Source organism: Ahaetulla prasina, chromosome 7, assembly GCF_028640845.1.
Source record: "Ahaetulla prasina isolate Xishuangbanna chromosome 7, ASM2864084v1, whole genome shotgun sequence".
Classification (NCBI taxonomy): Eukaryota; Metazoa; Chordata; class Lepidosauria; order Squamata; family Colubridae; genus Ahaetulla; species Ahaetulla prasina.
In genome coordinates this window covers 98723604-98747076 of record NC_080545.1, presented here as the reverse complement: position 1 = coordinate 98747076, position 23473 = coordinate 98723604, and the positions used below count along the sequence as shown (strand labels likewise).

The 23473-nt window shown below is 44.4% G+C and overlaps 1 protein-coding gene across 2 annotated transcripts in view; it reads right to left on the bottom strand.

Annotated features, from left to right (window-relative positions):
- EXOC4 (exocyst complex component 4) overlaps nt 1–21547 on the bottom strand; it is a 410015-nt gene extending 388468 nt beyond the window's left edge. For both annotated transcript variants that reach the window (XM_058191473.1, XM_058191474.1), the window contains exon 1: nt 21425–21547. In XM_058191473.1, coding sequence (XP_058047456.1) covers nt 21425–21510 — 86 coding nt within the window. In that variant the 5' untranslated portion in view covers nt 21511–21547. The remainder of the gene's footprint in view (nt 1–21424) is intronic.
- Nucleotides 21548–23473: the final 1926 nt, after the last annotated feature.

Sequence of the window (23473 nt, the reverse complement as noted above, 5' to 3'; positions counted from 1 at the left end):
AGGGTTGGACTAGAAGACCTCCAAGGTCCCTTCCAACTCTGTTATTCGGTTATATTATCCGTTTGGGAAACGAAACATCTGCAAGAAAACAACCAAATTCAGATAGCACCAAGGACTGCTCATAACCTCTCTTCGTCTAGTGCAGGGGTGTCCAAACTACGGCCCGCGGGCCAACTGCGGCCTGCGGGTCAGTTTTTATTGGCCCGCAGCAAATTCTCGGTGGACAGTGGGGTGCGGCCCCCGTCCTGGCCCCCAAGGAAGCCGCCGCTCGCCCGGTTGCAGATGCGGAGTGGCTCCGCTGAGGCGATCCCCGCCCACCGGGGCTGCGGGCGGCCATTCCGCCACTGGGCTGTAGGGGCGCCCAGGGCGCCCATGCCCCCAGCCCGGCCCACCGGAGGGAGGAGGGGGCGGGCGGCGACGCCCATCGTCCCCACGCGGGGCTGCAGCCCCGGAAGCCAGGCGGGCGAGGCGCTCTGCTTCCCAGCCCCGCGCGGGATCCTCTCCGGGCGCGGCGCTCTGCACGCGCTCAGGGGGCGCTTACTTGTCGCGGATGATGGTCTGCAGCTCCCGGATCTGGGCAGGAGTTTGAGCTGGGCCGCCGCCGATCCCGGCCAGTCGTGACGCGTCGCCGTCGCCGACGTGGCCGTGGCCGGGCGTTCGGAGGAGGGGCCGGTGCCCGCCCACTCTCGCCCCCTAGTTAGCCCCGTCCCTTTCTGGCCTGGGTGGGAGCCGCGTGGCACACCTGAGTGGCTGCGAGGAAGCGGTGAGGGCCTCGCCTGGGCCTCCCCGGAGTCCCTCCATTGGCTGCTGTGTCTCCCTCAGTGGGAAGAGAGTTCGCGACGGACGGCGGAGAATCCCCAGTAAATACATGCTGGTTGCCAAAAGCTTGACTTTTGATGTAACTGGGGATGCTGCGAAGGTCAAAAATGCAAAGACTGGTGGTAAGTCACTTTTTTCAGTGCTGTTGTATTGGTCGCTAAATGAGTGGTTGCAAGCCGAGGATTACTGGTAGCCGCTGTCAGTATTTAGGTCTCTATGTATTTAGGTTTCTATGCCCATAGCCACATCCACTCAGTCACATGAGGAGTTAGCCACGCCCACCAGTCACATGACCAACAAGCCACACCCCAAAATAAGCCACGCCCACAGAACTGGTACAAAAATTTTTAGCGCCCCCCCCCCTCCCCCGTGGCCCGGGCCTTTGCTTATTTTTCTGTATTTGGCCCTCACTCAAAAAACTTTGGACACCCCTGGTCTAGTGGCTGTGTATTTGAGGTTTTTTTTGGGAGGGTAATATTTAATTCTTAATGTGTTTTATATGAGTGGTGTTTGTATCTGCGATTTCTACGCAATCATTGTGAGCTGCCTAAAGTTGCTTTTGGCAAGATGGGCAGCTATACAAATTCAATTAATAAATAAAACAAATAAAGGTCAGAACTCTTTAGGCAAGGATTTTTTTTTCCCTGGGACCTTCTGGGGGAGTGGAAGTTGAGCTTTGAAGAAGCAAAACAGAAAAAGCCCGTTTCTGAAGGCGACTCTTGAGCATATCACAAGGGAGCCAAGGAAACAAACAAATGGATCATCAAAGAGTTCTGATTTGAGGCACAAATTACCATGTTCAAATGACCATATTTGGAATATATTATTATGCAAAGACTTAGCTCTCTCTAAGAGTATAATGCCAGGAAAAATAGAAGGAGAAATAAGAAGAGGATTGACTAACTAGCAAGGGAGATGAATTTCATTACAGGTAGACCTCGACTTACGACAGTTTGATTTGTTGTTGTTGTTAGTTGAAAAGTCATGTCCAACCCATCATGGACAACGTTCCTCCAGGCCTTCCTGTCCTCTACCATCCTCCAGAGTCCATTTAAGCTCACGCCGACTGCTTCAGTGACTCCATCCAGCTACCTCGTTCTCTATCGTCCTCTTCTTCTTTTGCCCTCCATTGTTCCCAGCATTAGGCTCTTCTCCAGTGAGTCCTTCCTTCTCATTAGGTAGCCAAAGGATTTGAGTTTCCTCTTCAGGATCTGGCCTTCTAAAGAGCAGTCAGGGTTGATCTCCTCTAGGACCGACTGGTTGGATTGCCTTGCAGTCCAAGGGACTCGCAGGAATCTTCTCCAGCACCAGAGTTCAAAGGCCTCCATTCTTTGGCGCTCAGCCTTCCTTATGGTCCAACTTTTACAGCCATACATTACAACTGGGAACACCAGAGCCTTGACTATACGCACTTTTGGTTAATAGCCATTCAAAGCTACAACGGCACTGAAAAAAAAGTGACTTATGACCATTTTTCACACCTCACGTGATTTACGTTCGGATGCTTGGCAACAGGTTCATATTTATGACCGTTACTGTGTCTCAAGGTCACGTGATCTCCTTTAGCGACCTTCCAACAAGCAAAATCCATGGGGAAATCCAACTCACTTAACAACCATGTTACTAATTTGACAACTGCAGGGATTCACTCAACAACTGTGGCAAGAAAAGTCGTAAAATAGGGCAAAACTGACAGAGCAAGCTTTTCGCTCGGCAACATAAATTTTGGGCTCAACTGTGGTCATAAGCTGAGGACTAGGTGAGGGCCATCTTTCTCAGCTCAGAGAAAGTCTATCTATAATGATCAGGAGTAAAGACCAACCTGACCGCACATAATCAAACTGTGAAAAGTTCACCTTATCCACTGCATTATAAGCGCAGTACATCAATATTCAAATTGAATCAAATCCAGAAGAGATTTACAGGTAGTCCTTGACTTACAACCATTCGTTTATCGACTGCTCAAAATTACAAAAAAACTTATAAATGAATGGGTTATGACTGACTTATGAATGGGTTTCATACTTAACAACCACAATCACATGACCAAGATTCGGGCGCTTGGCAGCTAGCATGGTATTTAGCAATTTGCTTAGCAATGGAAATTTTGTGGGCGCAACTCGAACCTATTTGGTCTCTGCCCTATTGTGGAGAAGAACCCACATAATCCACACTTCAAAAGAAAGTGTAGGGACCGACCAGACATTATCTGTGCAAAATAGGTTGTATCAAAAGACCAGAATTTAGAAGCCAAAACTACATTCTGCAGAGATCAGACGACTCCGATGTGCTACCAACTAATTAACCTTAAAGAAGATAAAACGCCTCAAATGTAGGAATCAGTGAGTCGTCATCGTGTTGTTTTATTCTTCATCGGTATGATCGTTTGAGCATTGCAACCAGAGCGTAACAGGTAGTCCTCGAGTTACAACCGTTCATCTAGTCGCCGGTCAAAATTACAATGGCACTGAAAAAAGTGACTTGAGACTGTTTTTCGCACTTACGACCGTTGCAGCACCCCCTATGGTCATGTGATCGAAATTCAGATACTTAGCCACTAGCTCATATTTATGACGCCTGCAGTGTCCTGGGGTCCTGTGACCATCTTTTGCGACCTTCTGACGAGCAAAGTCCATGGGGAAGCCGGGTTCACTTAACAACCGTGTCACCAACTTAACAAGTGATTTGCTTAACAAATGTGGCAAGAAAGGTCGTTAAACGGGGCAAAATTCACTGAACAACTGTCTTGCTTAGCAAGTTAAGGCTCAGTTGTGGTCGTAAATCAAGGACTACCTGTAGCCTTCTTTCAGCTATAGAAGTTATTCTGTTGTTCTGAGTTTTGCAAGCTTAAAAGCATGTAAGATTTGAGTCAGGATTGGACCAGGGATTCATAGAGCCCAATATCTCATCCCAACTGGCTTCTGGGAAGCCCATTTGCAGAACAAACAATCAGAGTCTCCATTTAAGATTGTTCATCAGAAACCCAGTACTTAAAAAGCACTTTGCTTCTGGAAGTTGAAGGTTATATATAAAGGCATCGTACATCAACTTCACAAGCATACTTTTTTTCCCCTCTCCACAATCCATCTCATGCTTTTCTAAAATCATGCAAACTGAGAGGCAATATCAATATATTAAAAGCATCGAAGTTGCAGAGAACAGCACGTAAAAAGTGGAAAAGGGGAGTTCTGCTGAACTGGCAGGAGGTTTTGGTTATTAAAAAAAAAAAAAAGGAGAAGAAGGTGGGGAAGCCATCCTTCATTCAAATGCTCCGTTGCAGGTTGGAGAAAGTGGCAATGTTCTTTCTCCAGACTAAAAGTTTACAAACAGGAGGGGGGGAGAGAAATTTCTCCATAAGAAGATGGAATTGGCACTGAGGATAGGTGACACTTCCACCAAGCCCTGACAGAGCAAGCCACTTTTTTTATAAACAGAGCAAAGCCCACTCCTTTTTAACACTGATATTACCTAGTTGGGTCATGAGGTATCTGGAAGAAAACAATGAGGAGGAGGAGGAGGAGGAGGAGGAAGAGGAAGAGGAGGACCTCCTCCTCCTCCTCCCCTTTCTCTTCCACTCTGCAAACCCCACTGCCTTACAGCACTGATAATGTTACCTAGTTGGGTCATGAAATGCCTGCAAGAAAACAGCCAAGCTCAGACAGCAGCAAGGAACCGACCCTCCTCCTCCAAAATTGCCCCCCCCCATGTCAAACCTTGCTTTGCATCTTGGAAAAACCACCTGGATTTGACCAGCCCCAAACAATATGGCCAACCCTGAGCCAAATTCTCATTGACCATGGCATAGATAAGTGGGGCAAAGTACACCATCTCAAATTGTGACTCTGGGGATGGAAAAACAAACTATCCAATGTAGTGACATCATGCCAAAATAGAGTCTATGATGGCGACTCTGCTGATTGCCTGGCTATGAAGCAAATGAAGCAAGAATTATAGCTGTAACCTAGACGCACGTTTATAATATTTTAGATTTTATAGTTCATATTTTGTATTTTTATCTCCTGTGTTTTTATCAAAATGTGATGTGAATGTGCCATGCAATAAATAAATCTCCTCCTCTTTCCATATCCTCCCCTTCCTCCTCCTCCCCCCTCCCACAATCCTGTTCTCTTTTACCATTAATAATGTTACCTAGTCTGGTGATGAAACAGCTACAAGAAAACCACCAAGCTCAGAGAGGAGGACCTCACAATTCTTCAAACGTTTATCAAGTTTTCAATACATTTTATCATTCCAGATATTCTTTTCTTTATGACTTCTCACACAGAACATTCTTTCATGCAATGTGTGGAATTTACAGCCAGTCCTTAACCTACGACCACAATCGAGCCCAAAATTTCTGCTGCTAAGTGAGAAATTTGCTACGCGAGCTTTGTCCCACTTTACGATTTTTCTGGCCACAGTTATTAAGCGAATCACTGCAGTTGGTAAATTAGTAGCATGGTTGTTAAGTGAATCTAGCTTAACTATGGACCTGGCTTGTCAGAAGGTCACTTTGCTGGCTGAGGAACTCTGGGACTTGAAGTCCACAAGTCTGAAAAGAGCCAAGTGTCAGTTTTAGAAGGCAATTTTCTTTTTGCTTCTTAACTGCCACATATTTTACCTGGGGAAGTTGGGAGGGGGTTGTTGTTAGAGCGGTAGAAAGTTAGTCATAACAACATTCCGTATTCAAGGACTTTTCCCTGCGTCTGACGGAGACTGCCTGAAGATTGTATCCAATTGAGTGTGAAGAGTTGATTGGACAATGTGATGAATTTGTGGGTGTGGGGCAGGGCTGTGAACTGTCAACTGGGTGTGGAAAACCTGGAAGCTTTCAGTTTCAGGTTTTCCCAGCTGTGCCACCATGACATCTCTAATAAATTGGAACTTTGAGAAACCTCAAGCCTCAGAACTTTATTTCGTTGGGGGTGTTCCTTGGAACCCTGACACCAAGTTTGCAGACCCCTGCACAAGGGGATCCTTGGGACCCTGCAACCATCACAAATATGAGTCAGTTGCCAAGCGTCTGGTCATATGACCACGAGGAGGCTGCATCGGTCATAAGTGTGAAAAACGGTCCTGAGTCACTTTTTTTCAGTGCCATTGTAACTTTGACCGGTCGCCAAGTGAACTGTTGTAAGTCGAGATTCATACCCACCGGGTAGATGGTTTTCAAAGGAGACTGGAAAGTTGAAAGTGCATCAACTTTAGGAAAGGTTTTTCACTACGGCCTAAAACAGAAACAGTCTTTTATCTTAATTCCACTGCAGAATCCAGTCACCAAGGGAACAAGTGCTTTATTAAAAGCTGAGCAGAGGTCGAAAGAAATGGGTCTAATGCTCAATATCTTTTTCATTACTTTGTTTTAGGATATACACGCTCCAGGTTTTAAAGCAACAAGGATCTGCTTCAAATTTCCTTTGTGTGCTCGTTCTCGTTCTCTCATTCTCTCTCTCTCTCTTTCTCTCTCTCTCTCTCTTTGTAGCTAACTTTGGACAATGAAATTAATAGGTCAGCTTTTATTTTCACTCAGTTTCGCTCTCCAAGCTTCATAGGGTGTAAGCTCTTCAGCCTGGCCGTGCCCTGACAGCAGACACCGGGGGAACAAACATTTAGCTAAGAACTTATTCCCATCGATTTATTTTGTATTCTAAATGTCAGAAGTGATGAGATCAGTTTTCATTAACAGTTCTGTTGTGTAATATTCTCAGCGTAGGGGTGCAGCTAAGGATTACTTTAAGTTAAAGTAGGAGGAGGGAAAACATTCAGAGTTCACCAAGAGCTCAAAATTCCCAAATGTTCATGTGCCCAAAGGTTCATCAAGGAATTGTCTTCCAAACTTCCACCAAGTAATTTCACCTGTTATCAAAATCAAAGAAATGAAAAGGTATGATATCTCAGATTTGAATGTAGCAAAGTTTAAGGCTAGGATGTCTAGCTGAGATTCTCAATCATCCAGGTCATGGTTGCCCCAAAGGTACTTTTTCCAAAAAGGTGGATTTTCTTTTTTTTTCCTTTGAAAACATTTTTTTCCTTTGAAACATTTCACTTCTCATCCAAGAAGCTCCTTCAGTTCTAACTTCAGTTAAAATGGATGAGAAGAAAAAAAAATTCAAAGGAAAAAAATAGCAAGAAAGACCAGTTGCCTTTTGGAAAAAAATAACTCTCAGCTCGGATCTTTATCTGGGACCTTACTGAGTAAGTAAGCACCTTAAATTGCTTCACCTTGTTCCTTGGATTTAAAATAAGATAACTCCTTATAAAGTCCTGTTTAGGAGAAAAGACACATAATGCAAAAAATAATATACTTTTTATGTACAAATGTATGTGTATACCTGTAGGAATTTAGCACCCACCCCCCTCCTAGAAGAATGAAATATTTTAAAAAATACTTAAAAGGCAGAATATATTTCCCTGGATGAGAAATGGAGAAACATGTTTTAAAGACAAAGCAGCTTCCTGACCCCCCCCCCACCTTTGTCAATGGGCCATTAAAGCCTCAACCAAGCTCACTCAATCCCCCCATCATTTGCAACACAATAGAACAGAAACTCACCACATGGCAAGGCTCAGGCAAGCTTGAGGGACAACCTACAATGTTAACTAAGACCCCTAGACCACCTGGGAGTTTGACAACCAATCAGGATACTCTTCCTGTGCCCCAGAAAGTTCAAAGCTCAGAAAAAGCATAAAGCCAGGGAGCACACAGGATCTCAGCCCTTTTCTGTTCAGGATCTCAAGCCATGTGATCCTGACCACCATTAAACCATCTTTCCAAGCAGCCTCCATGTTTCCAGTGTCTTTGTCCCCACTTGGAACTGAACCCAGATGGATATTTCTTCCAACATACCTATACACACATACCCAAAAATACACTAAGGCAGAAGCTTGTCCTCCCCAAGGATAAAACGCCCAGAAACAAACTGAGCAATGTAATGTATGCAGTACAACGCAGTGAAACATGTGCAGATCCATACATTGGAGAAACAAAGCAACCACTTCATGAATACACGGCACAACATAGGAGAACAAACTCATCAGTACAAGATTCAGCAGTCCGCCAGCATTTGAAAGACGAAGGCGATTCTTTTGAAGACAGCGAAGTCCATATTCTGACAGAGAGGACCACTAGTTTGAAAGAGGGGTCAAAGAAGCCATCTAGGTCAAAACTGAACAGCCCACCCTCAACAGAGGAATAGGAAAATGATATCATCTATCTCCAGTCTACAACATAGTCCTTTCTGCAGTTCCAAGAAGCTTCCACACCCATTTGCACTATTCAAGTGACCCTGAGGGCACAGATAAACCTCCAAGTGGCCTCAACGACTCTCAGAAAGAGCACTAATGGCAGATGCCGGCAAGGAATATAAATCGTTCCCCGCAAGGAATAGAAATCCTTCCATCCTCCACCATTCGGTCAGAACTGAACAAGATTCTTGGGTGAGAAGCGAAACATCTTCAAGGAAAAACCAAGGAAGTCCAGTTGCCTTTTGAAAAAGTACCTTTGGGACAACCATGACCTGGATGACTTAGAATTTCTATAGACACATATACATACAGCATGTATAAATGGAGCCAATTCTCAGATTATTTTTTTGTATAACAAAATTCATCTTGAAGAGCAGAAAAACAAAACATTTAAACTCTCCTTCTCATTTAGTAAGAAAATATGGACAGCTGAATTATTCTGGGGAAGCATTTTTCCCAGGAAAGATTAATAATTTGTATGACACTCATAAATTATTCTCGGTACAAGTCAAATCACCCAGTGGAGACAGAGGTTTGTAGCTGTATTCCGATAACTCTTATTTATATCCTATTATAACACATGTAGGCACTGTATATTGATTTTACTTACAGCAGCATATCAGATACCTTTTCTTTCTTCTCCTCGTTGGGAAATCTTTATTAAATTTAAATTATTATAATCAGAATTTCTGATATATTTAACCAAGCCTGGAGTTCAAGCTTTGATAGATTTATTAAAAAATCTTGTTCCCTGCCTCTTACCTTGGGAGAGGAGGGATACATTCATGAAGATACCTGAATTTAGCATTTCTGCTTTACTGAATTCCCAAATTTAAACACAGCTGAACTTCACGAGCGCAAATTAAATTATTCTAACCCATCTACTTTCGTAAGTAAGAATCTCTGTGCAAACCCTGCCTGTCAGCATGAATTTATCCCAGCAAAAGCCTGCGATCACAAGTGCCATTACCATCCACCAACGTTTTTTAAAACAAAGTTAACACAACAGATACACAGTGCAGATGGGATGTCATAATACACCCTGAGTAGGCAGAAACAGCAAATTAAGCAATGCTAAACAACAAATGTGGGAAAAGGTTGCTATCAGGAAAAAAGCAATGTGGGGAAGTTGCAGCCTACTCACAAAATGTAGCCAGCACAGACAAAATCAGTGAAATGCTAGTTTTCCTCTAAAGTATCAAAAGTAACAACAGGCAGAAAGTCATCACAACACATATCGTCATCTTCAAATGGAACAATAGTTGAGCTTTGATCGCAAAAGTGTGTATCTGAAGTTCAATCCCGATTTCAGTGTGCCTTTTGCCTTGCAAATCCCGAATTCCTGCTGGTAGCTGGACAGCTACAGAATTTTTTTTAATGTAGGTAGTTCTCGACTTACAACCATTCACTTAAGGTCTCCATTTTTTTTAAATTAATTTAAAACAGGGGCTCCAAATTGGTTTCCAAACTTGGCAACTTTTGAGACTTATGGACTTCAACCCCCACAAATTCTGGGAGGAATTCTGGGAGTTGAAGTCCTCAAGTCTTAAAGTTGCCAAGTTTGAGACTGATCTAAAGCTCAGTAAACATGGCTACTTTTGAAGATGATCAGGAACAGGAATGCTGAATATTGATTCAATGTTCAGAATCACACTAGTTTTGTGGAAATTGTATTTGTTACCAATAGACGTCTGAATAGAATTCAATCTGTTGTTTAGAACCTAAATGACTTTATGGCTCAGGAAGTTTCGCTTCCTGTGGTGCTGTTTTCTCTGATCAGAATCTAGTTATCCTTTAGAAGTACCTGGCCTATGTACTTAAGATTCACCTTACTGAGAGGAATGGGGATGGGGGGGGGAACTATTTTTACGTCTCCCCCCATATCCTGAAGAGAAATGCTGCAGTGGTAGGTTCCTGCACTGGGCAGGTTGGACTATGTAATTTCTAAGTTCCCCTCCAACCACAACACTGCGTGATTTCATGGCATTTGAAAGAATTCTTAACTTCATAACTTTTACTATCTATAAACGTATCAATTAAATAAATAATCATTTAAACTACATCCACAATACATCCAAAAGTTAAGCTGGAAATATTATATTTGAGAGATTTTATTTGAAATGATATTTGATTGATGGAGTAGTATTGGAAGATTGGATATTAAATATTAAATATTAAATATTAAATATTAAATCTTACGACAATTGAAGAAATATATAAGTGATGAAAATTTGAATTTGAGAAGCTGGATTGTAATTTAAGAAATGGACTTATGAAATTTGAAGGAATATATAAGTGGGTGAAAAAAAAATATTGAACTTTAGAAGATGGACTAATTTTTAAAATGGACTGTAAGAAGAACGGACATTAAATGTTATGGTAACTGAAGAAATATATAAGTGATAAAAATTTGAGTTCGAGAAGATGGACTGTAATTTGAGAAATGGACTTATGAAATTTGAAGGAATATACAAGTGGGAAAAAAAAAATTGAATTTGAGAAGATGGATTAATTTTAAAAATGGATTGTAAGAAGAAGTAATATGTGAAGTTGGTATTGCTTCTTTTCTTTTCTTTTTATTATTCTTTCCTATCTTTTATTCTTAATGTGAGGATCTAAAGTTTTAAATTTTTAAAGGTGGGAGGTTATGTATATTTTGCATACTTTAGCTTGTGATTGTTGGTTATAATACCCGGTATTTGCTCTGGGAAGTCTGGGGGGGGGAAGGGGGAGGAGGGGGGGAAGGGGGGGAAATGATACATGGATTGATTATTAATGTACAGTAATTTTTGAAGATATGAAATTAAAAAAAAAAATTAAAATGATATTGGGGATGCTCGACTGCCATTTCAGGAAGAAAAGGAGAGAGGAGTAGAAGGAAAATAGGTAGGAAAGAGTAGAGAAGGAGGAGGGGAATAAGAAGGTTAGATAGGGTGGAAGAAGGGTGGAAGAAGGGAGGAGTGGAGAAGGAGGAGAGGAAGTAGTAAAGTGAAGGAGATGAAGGATGGGAAAGTAGTAGAGGGTAGAGAGGGAGGTTGTGTAGAAAGGAAGTGGCAATCGGGCAGGCCTGAATCAGTTATAAATAAAAATTAATGATTAATGATGGATAATAGTTTGTACATAAATATGATGTTGGAAAATGGAAATAAAAATTATTCAAAAAAAAAAAAAAGAATTCTTACCACTATTATCAAGTGCACATATTAAGATTTCGGAATTCAGTTTTCAATTTCCTCAAAAAGTCTTTTAGTGCTACTGATTTTGAGCCTCTTACCTCTGAGGCACAAAACAAATCTCATCTAATTAGCCAAGTTGGCTTATACTCATTGGCACAATAACCAACATCTTTTTGGTACAGAATCTTAGTTTATTTTTGATTAAAAAATAAAGACTAAGCCATCCTGCCTAATTACGGGTATTTGCTCAATTTACAATCACTGATTTAGCAATTGTTTGGAGTTGCAGTGGCACTGAAAAAAGTGACGTATGACCAATCCCCACAATTAAATGATCAAAATCTTAGCACTTGGCAACCAAAATGCATTAATGATGGCTGAAGCATCCATTTATTTATTTATTTATTTTTTTGATTTCTATACCGCCCTTCTCCCGAAGGACTCAGGGCGGTGTACAGGCAAGAATAAAACAGACGGTACAATATACAAATTTAAAATGCAGTTAAAAAACTTATTTTAAAATTGGCCTGAGAAGTAAAATATATAATAAGCTAAAAAACCCCATTTAAATTAATTTCTAAGAATTTAAAAATTTGTTAAAATCAATTTAAGCCAGCCCCGCACGAATAAAAAGATGTGTCTTCAGTTCGCGACGGAATGTCCGAAGGTCAGGTATTTGGCGTAAACCCGGGGGAAGTTCGTTCCAGAGGGTGGGAGCCCCCACAGAGAAGGACCTTCCCCTGGGGGCCGCCAGCCGACATTGCTGATCTGATCACCATTCAGGACCTTCCTCAGCTGGCTTCTGACAAGAAAAGTCAAGGGGGAAAGCCGAATTCACTTAGTGACTCTGTGATTTGATTCATTTAACAACTGTACTGTAGTGAATTGCTTAACAACTTTGGGGGGCAAAGGTCGTTAAATTCCGCGCAACTCACTTAACCACCTTGCCTAGCGATGGCAATTCTGTTCCCAATTTTGTAATTCAAGGACTACTTGTACAATCCCACTATGACTGTCTTCAGAATCTGTATATTGTATTAAGTATATCTGTATATACTTAATCTGTATATTGTATTGTTTTATCTTGCCTGTACACCGCCCTGAGTCCTTCAGGAGAAGGGCGGTATAAAAATCAAATAAATAAATAAATAAATAAGAAAATGTTTCACTGTTCTTTGGCAAAATAAAGCAGAATAGAAGATTTTCCTGGCACTCGTCCTTCATGACAGAAGACATTGTGTTCCATTTGCCACTGGCTTCCTTCCCCAACTACTTGAAAATAGTTGACAGTGGATGCATCACACTGCAAGCTCCAGAGCATCACTTATCAGTAATAAAAGAAAAAAAAGTTGAGATCTAACAATTTAATCCTGACTTTAATCAGCACAGAGCACTACTAGCAAATGACACTCCCTGGAAAGGCGTCAATGCATCTCAACCAGCTCAACTGCTTGTCAGATGCAAATATACAACAATTGTCCAAGATGGCGCCGCGCCGCTGAACGGGAGATGCGGCGACGGGCCTTCTCCGGACCTGACCGGGTTTGGGGGGGTCGTTTTAGGAACTTGGACCCCCCGCCCGGGTAGAGGGCAGTGTGCGTCGTCAGGGAAGGGGTAGAGTGGGGCTGGGCGGCTCCGGGCTGCTTCAGGAGGCAGGCGCTCTCCCCAGCAGCGATGGCCAGCGTTCTCCAGCGCCCGGCTGCCGGCGAGATTCTTTGGATTCGCGGCGGCGGTGGCGGCCTGGCCTGGCCTGGCCTGGCCTGGCCTGGCCTGGCCTGGCCTGGCCTGGCCTGGCCTGGCCTGGCCTGGCCTGGCCTGGCCTGGCCTGGCCTGGCCTGGCCTGGCCTGGCCTGGCCTGGCCTGGCCTGGCCTGGCCTGGCCTGGCCTGGCCTGGCCTGGCCTGGCCTGGCCTGGCCTGGCCTGGCCTGGCCTGGCCTGGCCTGGCCTGGCCTGGCCTGGCCTGGCCTGGCCTGGCCTGGCCTGGCCTGGCCTGGCCTGGCCTGGCCTGGCCTGGCCTGGCCTGGCCTGGCCTGGCCTGGCCTGGCCTGGCCTGGCCTGGCCTGGCCTGGCCTGGCCTGACCGGTCTGGAGATGGCCTGGCCCGACGGTGGACCGCTGGGCCCGGCGAACTGGCCTGGGGGTCAGAGCCGGTGGTGTAGTGGCCTATTCCAGCGGCCTATTCCAGCGGCCTATTCCAGCGGCCTATTCCAGCGGCCAGGCCGGCTGGGCGGCCTATTTGGAGAGTGCAGGTGGGCCCGATGGACGCCTTGCTGGTACCATCTGGAGGATGTCCTCGGGCCTAGTGGTCGTCCTCTCTATTATTTTTTACCACCTAAAGGACGTCTATGGACCGCCTGCTGGGGGGGGGGGACCTTTTAAGATCCTGCTCCCCCCCCCCTGGATTTTGGGAGAGACATGGCTTAGCGGCTGAGCGGCCTTGCCTGGTGGATGTCCCTGGCCTAACAGTGTAACAGCTTCCCCCTTCCTTCCTTAACCACCCCTCGGGACTGTAGAATGAGGGGTTGGTGAAAACGACTGAATTATGGCGGTGTTATTCATCTACCGCCCAAGAACTATTCCTCAACTGTGCCTACCGGGTGCGGAATTATCAATTATCATCTTGACTGGTCCAGGATGGGCTTGTTTGCGGACTCTTAGTATGCGGACTTTTACAGCGGCCGACCTTCTTGCCCTGAGATTCCCCTCTCTCATGGTTTGGCCCACACTATCGAGGGCCCATCTTGAGGACGGGTTTGGAACCCCGAGGTGGCATGCCAAAAATAGGAGACTTAGGGATTTTAATTAATTGTTTTAACGGTTTTTAAGGGAGTTTTAATGGGAATTTTAATGGGAATTTTAATGCGGGGGTGGATGGGTGGGGAAAACCCGTCAGGGAGGGGCTAGGTCCACCATGTGTTCGGCGGTAACTTAATAGGTCCTGGGTTATGGCGGGGTGTCGTTCCAGTTTGTCAGGGTCGAGTTATTACTACGGTAAGTGGGAGAGGCAGATATGACGGAAGGGGGGCACATCAGGTCTCGGGGCTCGCCCTCGCTGTTTATGACATGCTCCGGCCCCAGAAATTTCCATGACCCGAGTGGCCAGAGTAATCGGGACCTGGGCCTCCGGCTGATGTTATGTAATGCCAGGTCCATGTTAATAAAGCCCCCCTGATTGCAGATCTTATTCAGGAAGGGACCGCGGACGTTATGGGCATTACGGAGACCTGGTTGGGCACCGAGGGGGGGGTCCCCCTAGTGGAGATGTGCCCACCAGGCTTCCGAGCATTCCATCAGCCGAGGGCCCAGGGTAGGGGTGGAGGGGTGGCGGTTATTATTAAGGAGAGTCTCGAGCCGAGGGAAACCACTGTGCCTCAGATAGCTGGGTGTGAATCCCTCTTCGTGAAGTGGGGTCGTAGAACTCAGGTGGGCTTGTTGATCACGTACCTGGCTCCTTGCTGCGTGACTACAGCCCTGCCTGAGCTGTTGGAGTTGCTGGCCGGGTTGGCAGTTGAAACCCCCAGACTGTTGGTCATGGGGGATTTCAATTTGCCATCAGCCGGCGTAGCATCTTCGGCAGCTCAGGAGTTCATGGCTTCCATGACGGCCATGGACCTGATTCAGTTAATTGACGGCCCTACCACGCCGGGGAGGTACCCTAGATCTGATTTTATCTCTGGCCAGTGGTCTAATGATCTGGTTTTAAATGATTTAGTTGTTGAACCTTTGTCATGGTCAGATCATTTTCTCCTTCGTCTAGACTTTCTGACCGCTACCCACCACGCGGGAGGCGGAACCAATGCGCTGGTTCCGTCCCAGGCGCCTGATGGACCCGGAGAGGTTCCTGACGGAGCTTGGGCGTTCCCGAGCACCTGGCCCACGACTCGACTGAAGAGCTAGTTGCGGCCTGGGAACGGGCCGCGGTTGGAGCTTTGGACCGTGTCGTGCCTTTGCGGCCTCTGACCCGGCGTCGGTCTCAACCAGCTCCTTCGTTCTCTGAGGGGCTGGGGGAGATGAAGCGCTGGGAAAGGCGCCTAGAGAGTGCCTGGAGATCCAGCCGCTCTGAGGCTGACGGACACTAGTTAGGTCCTATAGTAGGACCTACCTGGTGGCAATGAGGTTGCGTTCTCGTTCCTCCCTCATTGCGTCGGCAGATAACCGCCCGCCGCCCTGTTTGGGTGACCGCTCTCTCCTTCAACAGGAGGCGGGAGGACCCCTACAAGGCGTGCCGAGGAGTTTAACGGTTATCTATACGATAAAATCGCTCAGCTGGGACGGATTGGATCAAAATTGGGTAGATCCAGGCGAGGGTTCTGAGGCCCGTCTTGTTGAGGTGGTTTGGGATGACTTTGATCCTGTAACTCCCGAGGACATGGACAGGTTGCTGGGTAGGCTGAACGCCTCCACATGTTTACTGGATCCGTGCCCCTCCTGGTTAGTACTGGCTACTCAGGAGGTGACACGAGGCTGGCTCCAGGGATTACAAATGCTTCTGGGAGGGGTCTTTCCGGCCTTGAAAGAGGCGGTGGTGAGACCCCTCCTCAAGAAGCCTTCCTGGACCCAGCTGTTTTAGGAACCGCCAGTCTCCAATCCCGCTCACGGCGAAGGTTGTTGAGAGTGGTGGCATGTCAGCTACCCCAGTACCTGGATGAAGCTGTCTATCTAGACCTGCTCCAGTCCGCCCGCCCGGATACAGTACGGAGACAGCTTTGGTCGCACTGGTGGATGATCTCTGGAGGGCCAGGGATAGGGTTATTCCTCTGCCCTGGTCCTATTAGATCTCTCAGCGGCTTTTGATACCATCGACCATGGTATCCTGCTGCCTGTTGGAGGGTTGGGAGTGGGAGGCACCGTTTATCGGTGGTTCTCCTCCTACCTCTCTGATCGCGAGACGGTGTTGACAGGGGGCAGAGATCGACTCAAGGTGCCTCATGTGTGGGGTGCCGCAGGGGTCGATTCTCTCACCCTCCTGTTATTAAAAAATCTTGTTCCCTGCCTCTTACCTTGGGAGAGGAGGGATACATTCATGAAGATACCTGAATTTAGCATTTCTGCTTTACTGAATTCCCAAATTTAAACACAGCTGAACTTCACGAGCGCAAATTAAATTATTCTAACCCGTCTACTTTCGTGAGTAAGAATCTCTGTGCAAACCCTGCCTGTCAGCATGAATTTATCCCAGCAAAAGCCTGCGATCACAAGTGCCATTACCATCCACCAACGTTTTTTAAAACAAAGTTAACACAACAGATACACAGTGCAGATGGGATGTCATAATACACCCTGAGTAGGCAGAAACAGCAAATTAAGCAATGCTAAACAACAAATGTGGGAAAAGGTTGCTATCAGGAAAAAAGCAATGTGGGGAAGTTGCAGCCTACTCACAAAATGTAGCCAGCACAGACAAAATCAGTGAAATGCTAGTTTTCCTCTAAAGTATCAAAAGTAACAACAGGCAGAAAGTCATCACAACACATATCGTCATCTTCAAATGGAACAATAGTTGAGCTTTGATCGCAAAAGTGTGTATCTGAAGTTCAATCCCGATTTCAGTGTGCCTTTTGCCTTGCAAATCCCGAATTCCTGCTGGTAGCTGGACAGCTACAGAATTTTTTTTAATGTAGGTAGTTCTCGACTTACAACCATTCACTTAAGGTCTCCATTTTTTTTAAATTAATTTAAAACAGGGGCTCCAAATTGGTTTCCAAACTTGGCAACTTTTGAGACTTATGGACTTCAACCCCCACAAATTCTGGGAGGAATTCTGGGAGTTGAAGTCCTCAAGTCTTAAAGTTGCCAAGTTTGGAGACCCCTGATCTAAAGCTCAGTAAACATGGCTACTTTTGAAGATGATCAGGAACAGGAATGCTGAATATTGATTCAATGTTCAGAATCACACTAGTTTTGTGGAAATTGTATTTGTTACCAATAGACGTCTGAATAGAATTCAATCTGTTGTTTAGAACCTAAATGACTTTATGGCTCAGGAAGTTTTGCTTCCTGTGGTGCTGTTTTCTCTGATCAGAATCTAGTTATCCTTTAGAAGTACCTGGCCGATGTACTTAAGATTCACCTTACTGAGAGGAATGGGGATGGGGGGGGAACTATTTTTACGTCTCCCCCCATATCCTGAAGAGAAATGCTGCAGTGGTGGGTTCCTGCACTGGGCAGGTTGGACTATGTAATTTCTAAGTTCCCCTCCAACCACAACACTGCGTGATTTCATGGCATTTGAAAGAATTCTTACCACTATTATCAAGTGCACATATTAAGATTTCGGAATTCAGTTTTCAATTTCCTCAAAAAGTCTTTTAGTGCTACTGATTTTGAGCCTCTTACCTCTGAGGCACAAAACAAATCTCATCTAATTAGCCAAGTTGGCTTATACTCATTGGCACAATAACCAACATCTTTTTGGTACAGAATCTTAGTTTATTTTTGATTAAAAAATAAAGACTAAGCCATCCTGCCTAATTACGGGTATTTGCTCAACTTACAATCACTGATTTAGCAATTGTTTGGAGTTGCAGTGGCACTGAAAAAAGTGATGTATGACCAATCCCCACAATTAAATGATCAAAATCTTGACACTTGGCAACCAAAATGCATTAATGATGGCTGAAGCATCCATTTATTTATTTATTTATTTATTTGATTTCTATACCGCCCTTCTCCCGAAGGACTCAGGGCGGTGTACAGGCAAGAATAAAACAGACGGTGCAATATACAAATTTAAAATGCAGTTAAAAAACTTATTTTAAAATTGGCCTGAGAAATAAAATATATAATAAGCTAAAAAACCCCATTTAAAATTAATTTCTAAGAATTTAAAAATTTGTTAAAATCAATTTAAGCCAGCCCCGCACGAATAAAAAGATGTGTCTTCAGTTCGCGACGGAATGTCCGAAGGTCAGGTATTTGGCGTAAACCCGGGGGAAGTTCGTTCCAGAGGGTGGGAGCCCCCACAGAGAAGGACCTTCCCCTGGGGGCCGCCAGCCGACATTGCTGATCTGATCTGATCACCATTCAGGACCTTCCTCAGCTGGCTTCTGACCAGAAAAGTCAAGGGGGAAAGCCAAATTCACTTAGTGACTGTGTGATTTGATTCATTTAACAACTGTACTGTAGTGATTTGCTTAACAACTTTGGGGGGGAAAGGTCATTAAATTCGGCGCAACTCACTTAACCACCTTGCCTAGCGATGGCAATTCTGTTCCCAATTTTGTAATTCAAGGACTACTTATACAATCCCACTATGACTGTCTTCAGAAAATGTTTCACTGTTCTTTGGCAAAATAAAGCAGAATAGAAGATTTTCCTGGCACTCGTCCTTCATGACAGAAGACATTGTGTTCCATTTGCCACTGGCTTCCTTCCCCAACTACTTGAAAATAGTTGACAGTGGATGCATCACACTGCAAGCTCCAGAGCATCACTTATCAGTAATAAAAGAAAAAAAAAGTTGAGATCTAACAATTTAATCCTGACTTTAATCAGCACAGAGCACAACTAGCAAATGACACTCCCTGGAAAGGCGTCAATGCATCTCAACCAGCTCAACTGCTTGTCAGATGCAAATATACAACAATTATTTATTCATCTGTTAAGATTTATATTCCACCTTTCCTCTGCAATTTCAGCTTGGTGTTCGCAAGTACTCCCTCTTCCAATTTCCAAGCAACAGACTTGGAGCACCCATTGAGCTCAACGTCCCAAAAGTGCTTTTTCAAAATGCAACTGCATTTTGTTTTTCCTTGAAGATGTTTTGCTTCTCATCCAAGAAGCTTTTTCAGTTCTACAACAGTTTTAAGTGTATGGACCAGTTGTGGGTCATTTATTTCGGTGCCGTTGTAACTTCGAATGGTCACTAAACAGATGGTTGTTAGGATCACCTGTAAATATTCGTAGCTCCTTTCTCATTTGTATGAATAATCCTTGATTGGCAACCACGTGGTGGGCCGTGGTGGCTCAAGGCTATAAGAAGCCTGTTATTAAAACCAGCTGCCTGCAATTACTGCAGGTTCAAGCCCCACCAGGTCCAAGGTTGACTCAGCCTTCCATCCTTTATAAGGTAGGTAAAATGAGGACCCAGATTGTTGGGGGGGCAATAAGTTGACTTTGTAAATATACAAATAGAATGAGACTATTGCCTTACACACTGTAAGCCACCCTGAGTCTTCGGAGAAGGGCGGGATATAAATGTAAATAAAATAAAAACAAAAACAAAAAAAACCACTCACTGACTGTTACAACGGCGCTGAAAAAAGTGACCTATAGACCACTTTTTACACTTAGGACTGTTGCAGTCTCCGTGATCATGCGATAAAAAATTCAGATGCTTGGCAACTGATTCATATTTCCAAATTTTGGAGTGCCCCTGGGTTATGTGATCATCTTTCATGACCTTCTAGCAAGCAAAGTGAGTGGGAAAGCCAGATTCACTCTGCAAACGTTTTACTAACTTAACATCTGCACTGATTCATTTAACAACTGAGGCAAGCAAGGTGGTAAAATGGGACAAGACTCACTTAACTAATATTCCACTTAGCAATTTTGGGCCCAATTGTGGTCATAAGCCGAGGACTACCTGCAATTGGCCCAAATTCGCTTGTGAGCTTCCATGATTAAAGGTGGTCTTAAACCTGGGTCTCCTTGATCCTACTAGAACTCCTCACTAAAGGTTTCATTTACAGTCATTTGTTTAGTGACCAAAGTTACAAATACCGAAAAAAGTGACTTGGACTGGTTTTCACACTTACGATCGCTGCAGCATCACCATTATCATACGATCAAAACTCGGGTGCTGGGCCATCTATTTGTGACAGTTGAACTCTCCTGGGATCATTTGATCACCATTTGTAACCTTACAGCTGGCTTCCAACAAGCAAAATCAATAGGGAAGCCAGATTCACTTAACAACTGTGTTTCTAACTGAACAACTGCAGTGATTCCCTTAATAACTGTGCCAAAAAAGATTGTAAAATGAGGCAAAACTCACTTAAAAGCTGTCTTGCTTAGCAACCAAAATGTTGGGCTCAATTGTGGTCATAAGTCCAAGACTACCTGTAATTGTAAATGGAGAGGCTGGCAGCTACAAAAAAAAGGCAGCCTTTAGATATCTTGGCTGCAAGTTAACAATGAAGGTAGTCCTCATCTTAGGACCACAACTGAACCCAAAATTTGTTATTGTGAGACATTTGCTAAGTGAGTTTTGCCCCGTATTACACCCTTTCTTGCCACAATTGTTAAATGAGTCACTGCAGTTGCTACGTTAGTAACACGGATGTTAAGTGAATCTGGTTTCCCCATTGATTTTGCTTCTCGGACGGTTGTTAAAAGAGGATCCCATGACTCTGGGACGCTGCAACCGTCATAAATGTGAGTCAGTTGCCAAGCCTCTGAATTTTGATCACGTGATCGCAGAGATGCTGCAACAGTCGTAAGTGTGAAAAACGGTCATAAGTCACCTTTTTCAGCACCGAACGGTCATAAAATGAACTTCATCCATTTTTTTAGCTTAACGTACTTAGCAGGATTGTGGCTGTGGAGAAAATGGGAGAAAGCAAATTGATTTTGTTGTCCAAAATTAGCCAAAAGAGGTGTGCTAGGTGGGGATGATGGGAAGTGTAGTCCACGAACCCTAATGGGCAGGATCAAATGGCCAAGCACATTAGAGCAGCCCCAAAGAAGTTAAACCTTAAATTATCCCCCCACCCACCCACCAAAATACACAGATGTTTTCCAGATCTGGGGAGGCTGAGAACCATGGGATTGGTAGTCCAGCATTCAAGAAAGGGCCACAATGAAGAAACATAATCCTGACCGCCTCAGAGACGCCAAATATTTGGCGGACACCATCTGAGACGAGCTTCCCTGTGAATTATTCTCGTATGGCCCTGACCCAGAGCCTGTCATTCCCACAACACGCTTATCCCGGGTCTTTAACTAACCCACTTTCAGGGTTGGCCCAGTATATTTCACCCTAAGCTAACCCCCACACCCCGAAACGATCTATTACGAGTCACGAGACTCGCGTGTTACGCGAAAGCAGGCCCTGACACGGGTCGTGTGAACGCTTCCCCGCGTCCCAAGGCAGCCAGTTCCCCCCTCGGTCCGCCCTGCTTGAGGATGTGACGACTTCGCCCAGGCCCCTCAAGCCCGCCTCGGAGGAAGGGCGGACACCGCTACCTGATGACAGAGATGAGCAGGCCGGAGGGATCCTTGCTTTTGCTCATCGCGCTCCTGTATCTTCCCGTCGCCTCAGACGCCGCCATCTTGGCTGGGCCTACGCGCTAAGGTCGGCCGTGCCCCGCTTACCGCCTCCTGGCCAATCCGCGCGTCCGCCGGCCGTCCACAGGCCTATCACGGTCGCGAGGAGGTGGGATGTAACGACTCGCGTGACACCGCCTTCCCGCTTTGCACTCTGGGGCTTGTGGTTTCCTGCGGGAGGACAGGTGAAGTCTACCTGAAGGGCCAGAAGGATGCTAGAAAGTGGCAATGAAACGAGTTTACCTGGTCTTTGCAAAGCTGAATTTCGGATTAATGGGCCATTGCCTCCACACCCTGTTTTTCTTTTAATATTTTTTTAAAATTTTCTTTTAATACAAAACATTTCATCTTTAAACAGTGTGTCGTCTGAGTACAAAATTTTTGTGTCATGACAGTTAAAGCTTACCACCATATTCATTATTTATATCTACTCTTAGTTTAATATTATTAATATTAATATCACTATTGCCAGTCTTTTTTTAAAACCGTATTTTATTAATTTTAAAACAAACAAAAAGACAAAAAGGTAAAATACAACAATACAAAATTACAAAAATACAAAGAAAAAGCTTTTGTGCAGAACTGTGGCCATTTACACTACATATCACTACAAAGTTTTTATATTCTATACATTTTACTTCATCAAATTTTTACTGTGTCTGAGTCTGTTTCATTCTTCTATTTTCAAACCATTTGTACCATTTCTCATCATGATACATAATATTCCACGTCTGTCGTTCCTTTCAATTCCAAAGATAGTCTATCCATTTCAGGGCAGTCAAAAATTTTTTTATTATTATTAAATCCTCAGAAGGTGTCTTTACGTTCTTCCAACATTGCGCAAAAGCCATTGCGGCAAGACTCGTGGCTCCCGTATAACACCTATCCTGCGCAGACTGCACTGGCTGCCTGTGGCCTTCCGGGTGCGCTTCAAGGTTTTGGTGACCACCTTTAAAGCGCTCCATGGCATGGGGCCGGGTTATCTACGGGACCGCCTGCTGCTACCGAATACCTCTCACCGACCCGTGCGCTCTCACAGAGAGGGACTCCTCAGGGTGCCGTCAGCGAGGCAATGTCGGCTGGCGACGCCCAGGGGAAGGGCCTTCTCTGTGGGGGCTCCCACCCTCTGGAATGAACTGCCCCCAGGACTTCGTCAGCTTCCGGACCTTCGGACCTTCCGCCGCGAGCTTAAAACATATCTATTTAATTGCGCAGGACTGAGTTAGATTTTAGTTTATGGGTTTTATCTTGGGTTTTAATTTTTATATTTTTAATTAAGGCTTTTGAATAAGTTTTTTAATTGTTTTTAGAATTGTATTTATTGTATTTCTTGCTTTTAAATGCCTGTAAACCGCCCTGAGTCCTTTGGGAGATAGGGCGGTATATAAATATAAACAATAAATAAATAAATAAATAAGACTGGCTTTTGCACTATTGCCAGTCTTGATGGTATTGTTGCAAAATGAATCATGGTAATTGTTGTTTCTATGAAGAAAATAGAAAAATGGATTTGGGGACATGAACAAAAATGCTTCATGATTCTAAAAGGAAAGGTCTGTATTGTATTCCTTTCAAAATAATAGGACAATCTCTTCATTAAAATACCCCCCCCCCGATAATTTCTGAAAAAATTGATTTGGGACTTAATTATAATCATGATCATAATACAATATCTGTTTGCATTGTGCTTTGTGGAGAATCAAAAGGAGCTTGCTAGATAAAATGTGAGGTGGATGAATAGAGGAAAGACAGAAATGGAGAAAGAGAAAGTGTATCTTTCATTCAGAATAACAATGATTTTTTTTTATTATTCTATTTGGGACTAATAGAGTGTGTGGCTTCATGGGAAATGTGAATTTTGAGAAGATGTTCTTTTGTTGGAAAGTTATTGTGGGGAATTTGCGGTTTAGTTTGCACCCAGCTTACAAGGAAGGAAGGAAGGAAGGAAGGAAGGAAGGAAGGAAGGAA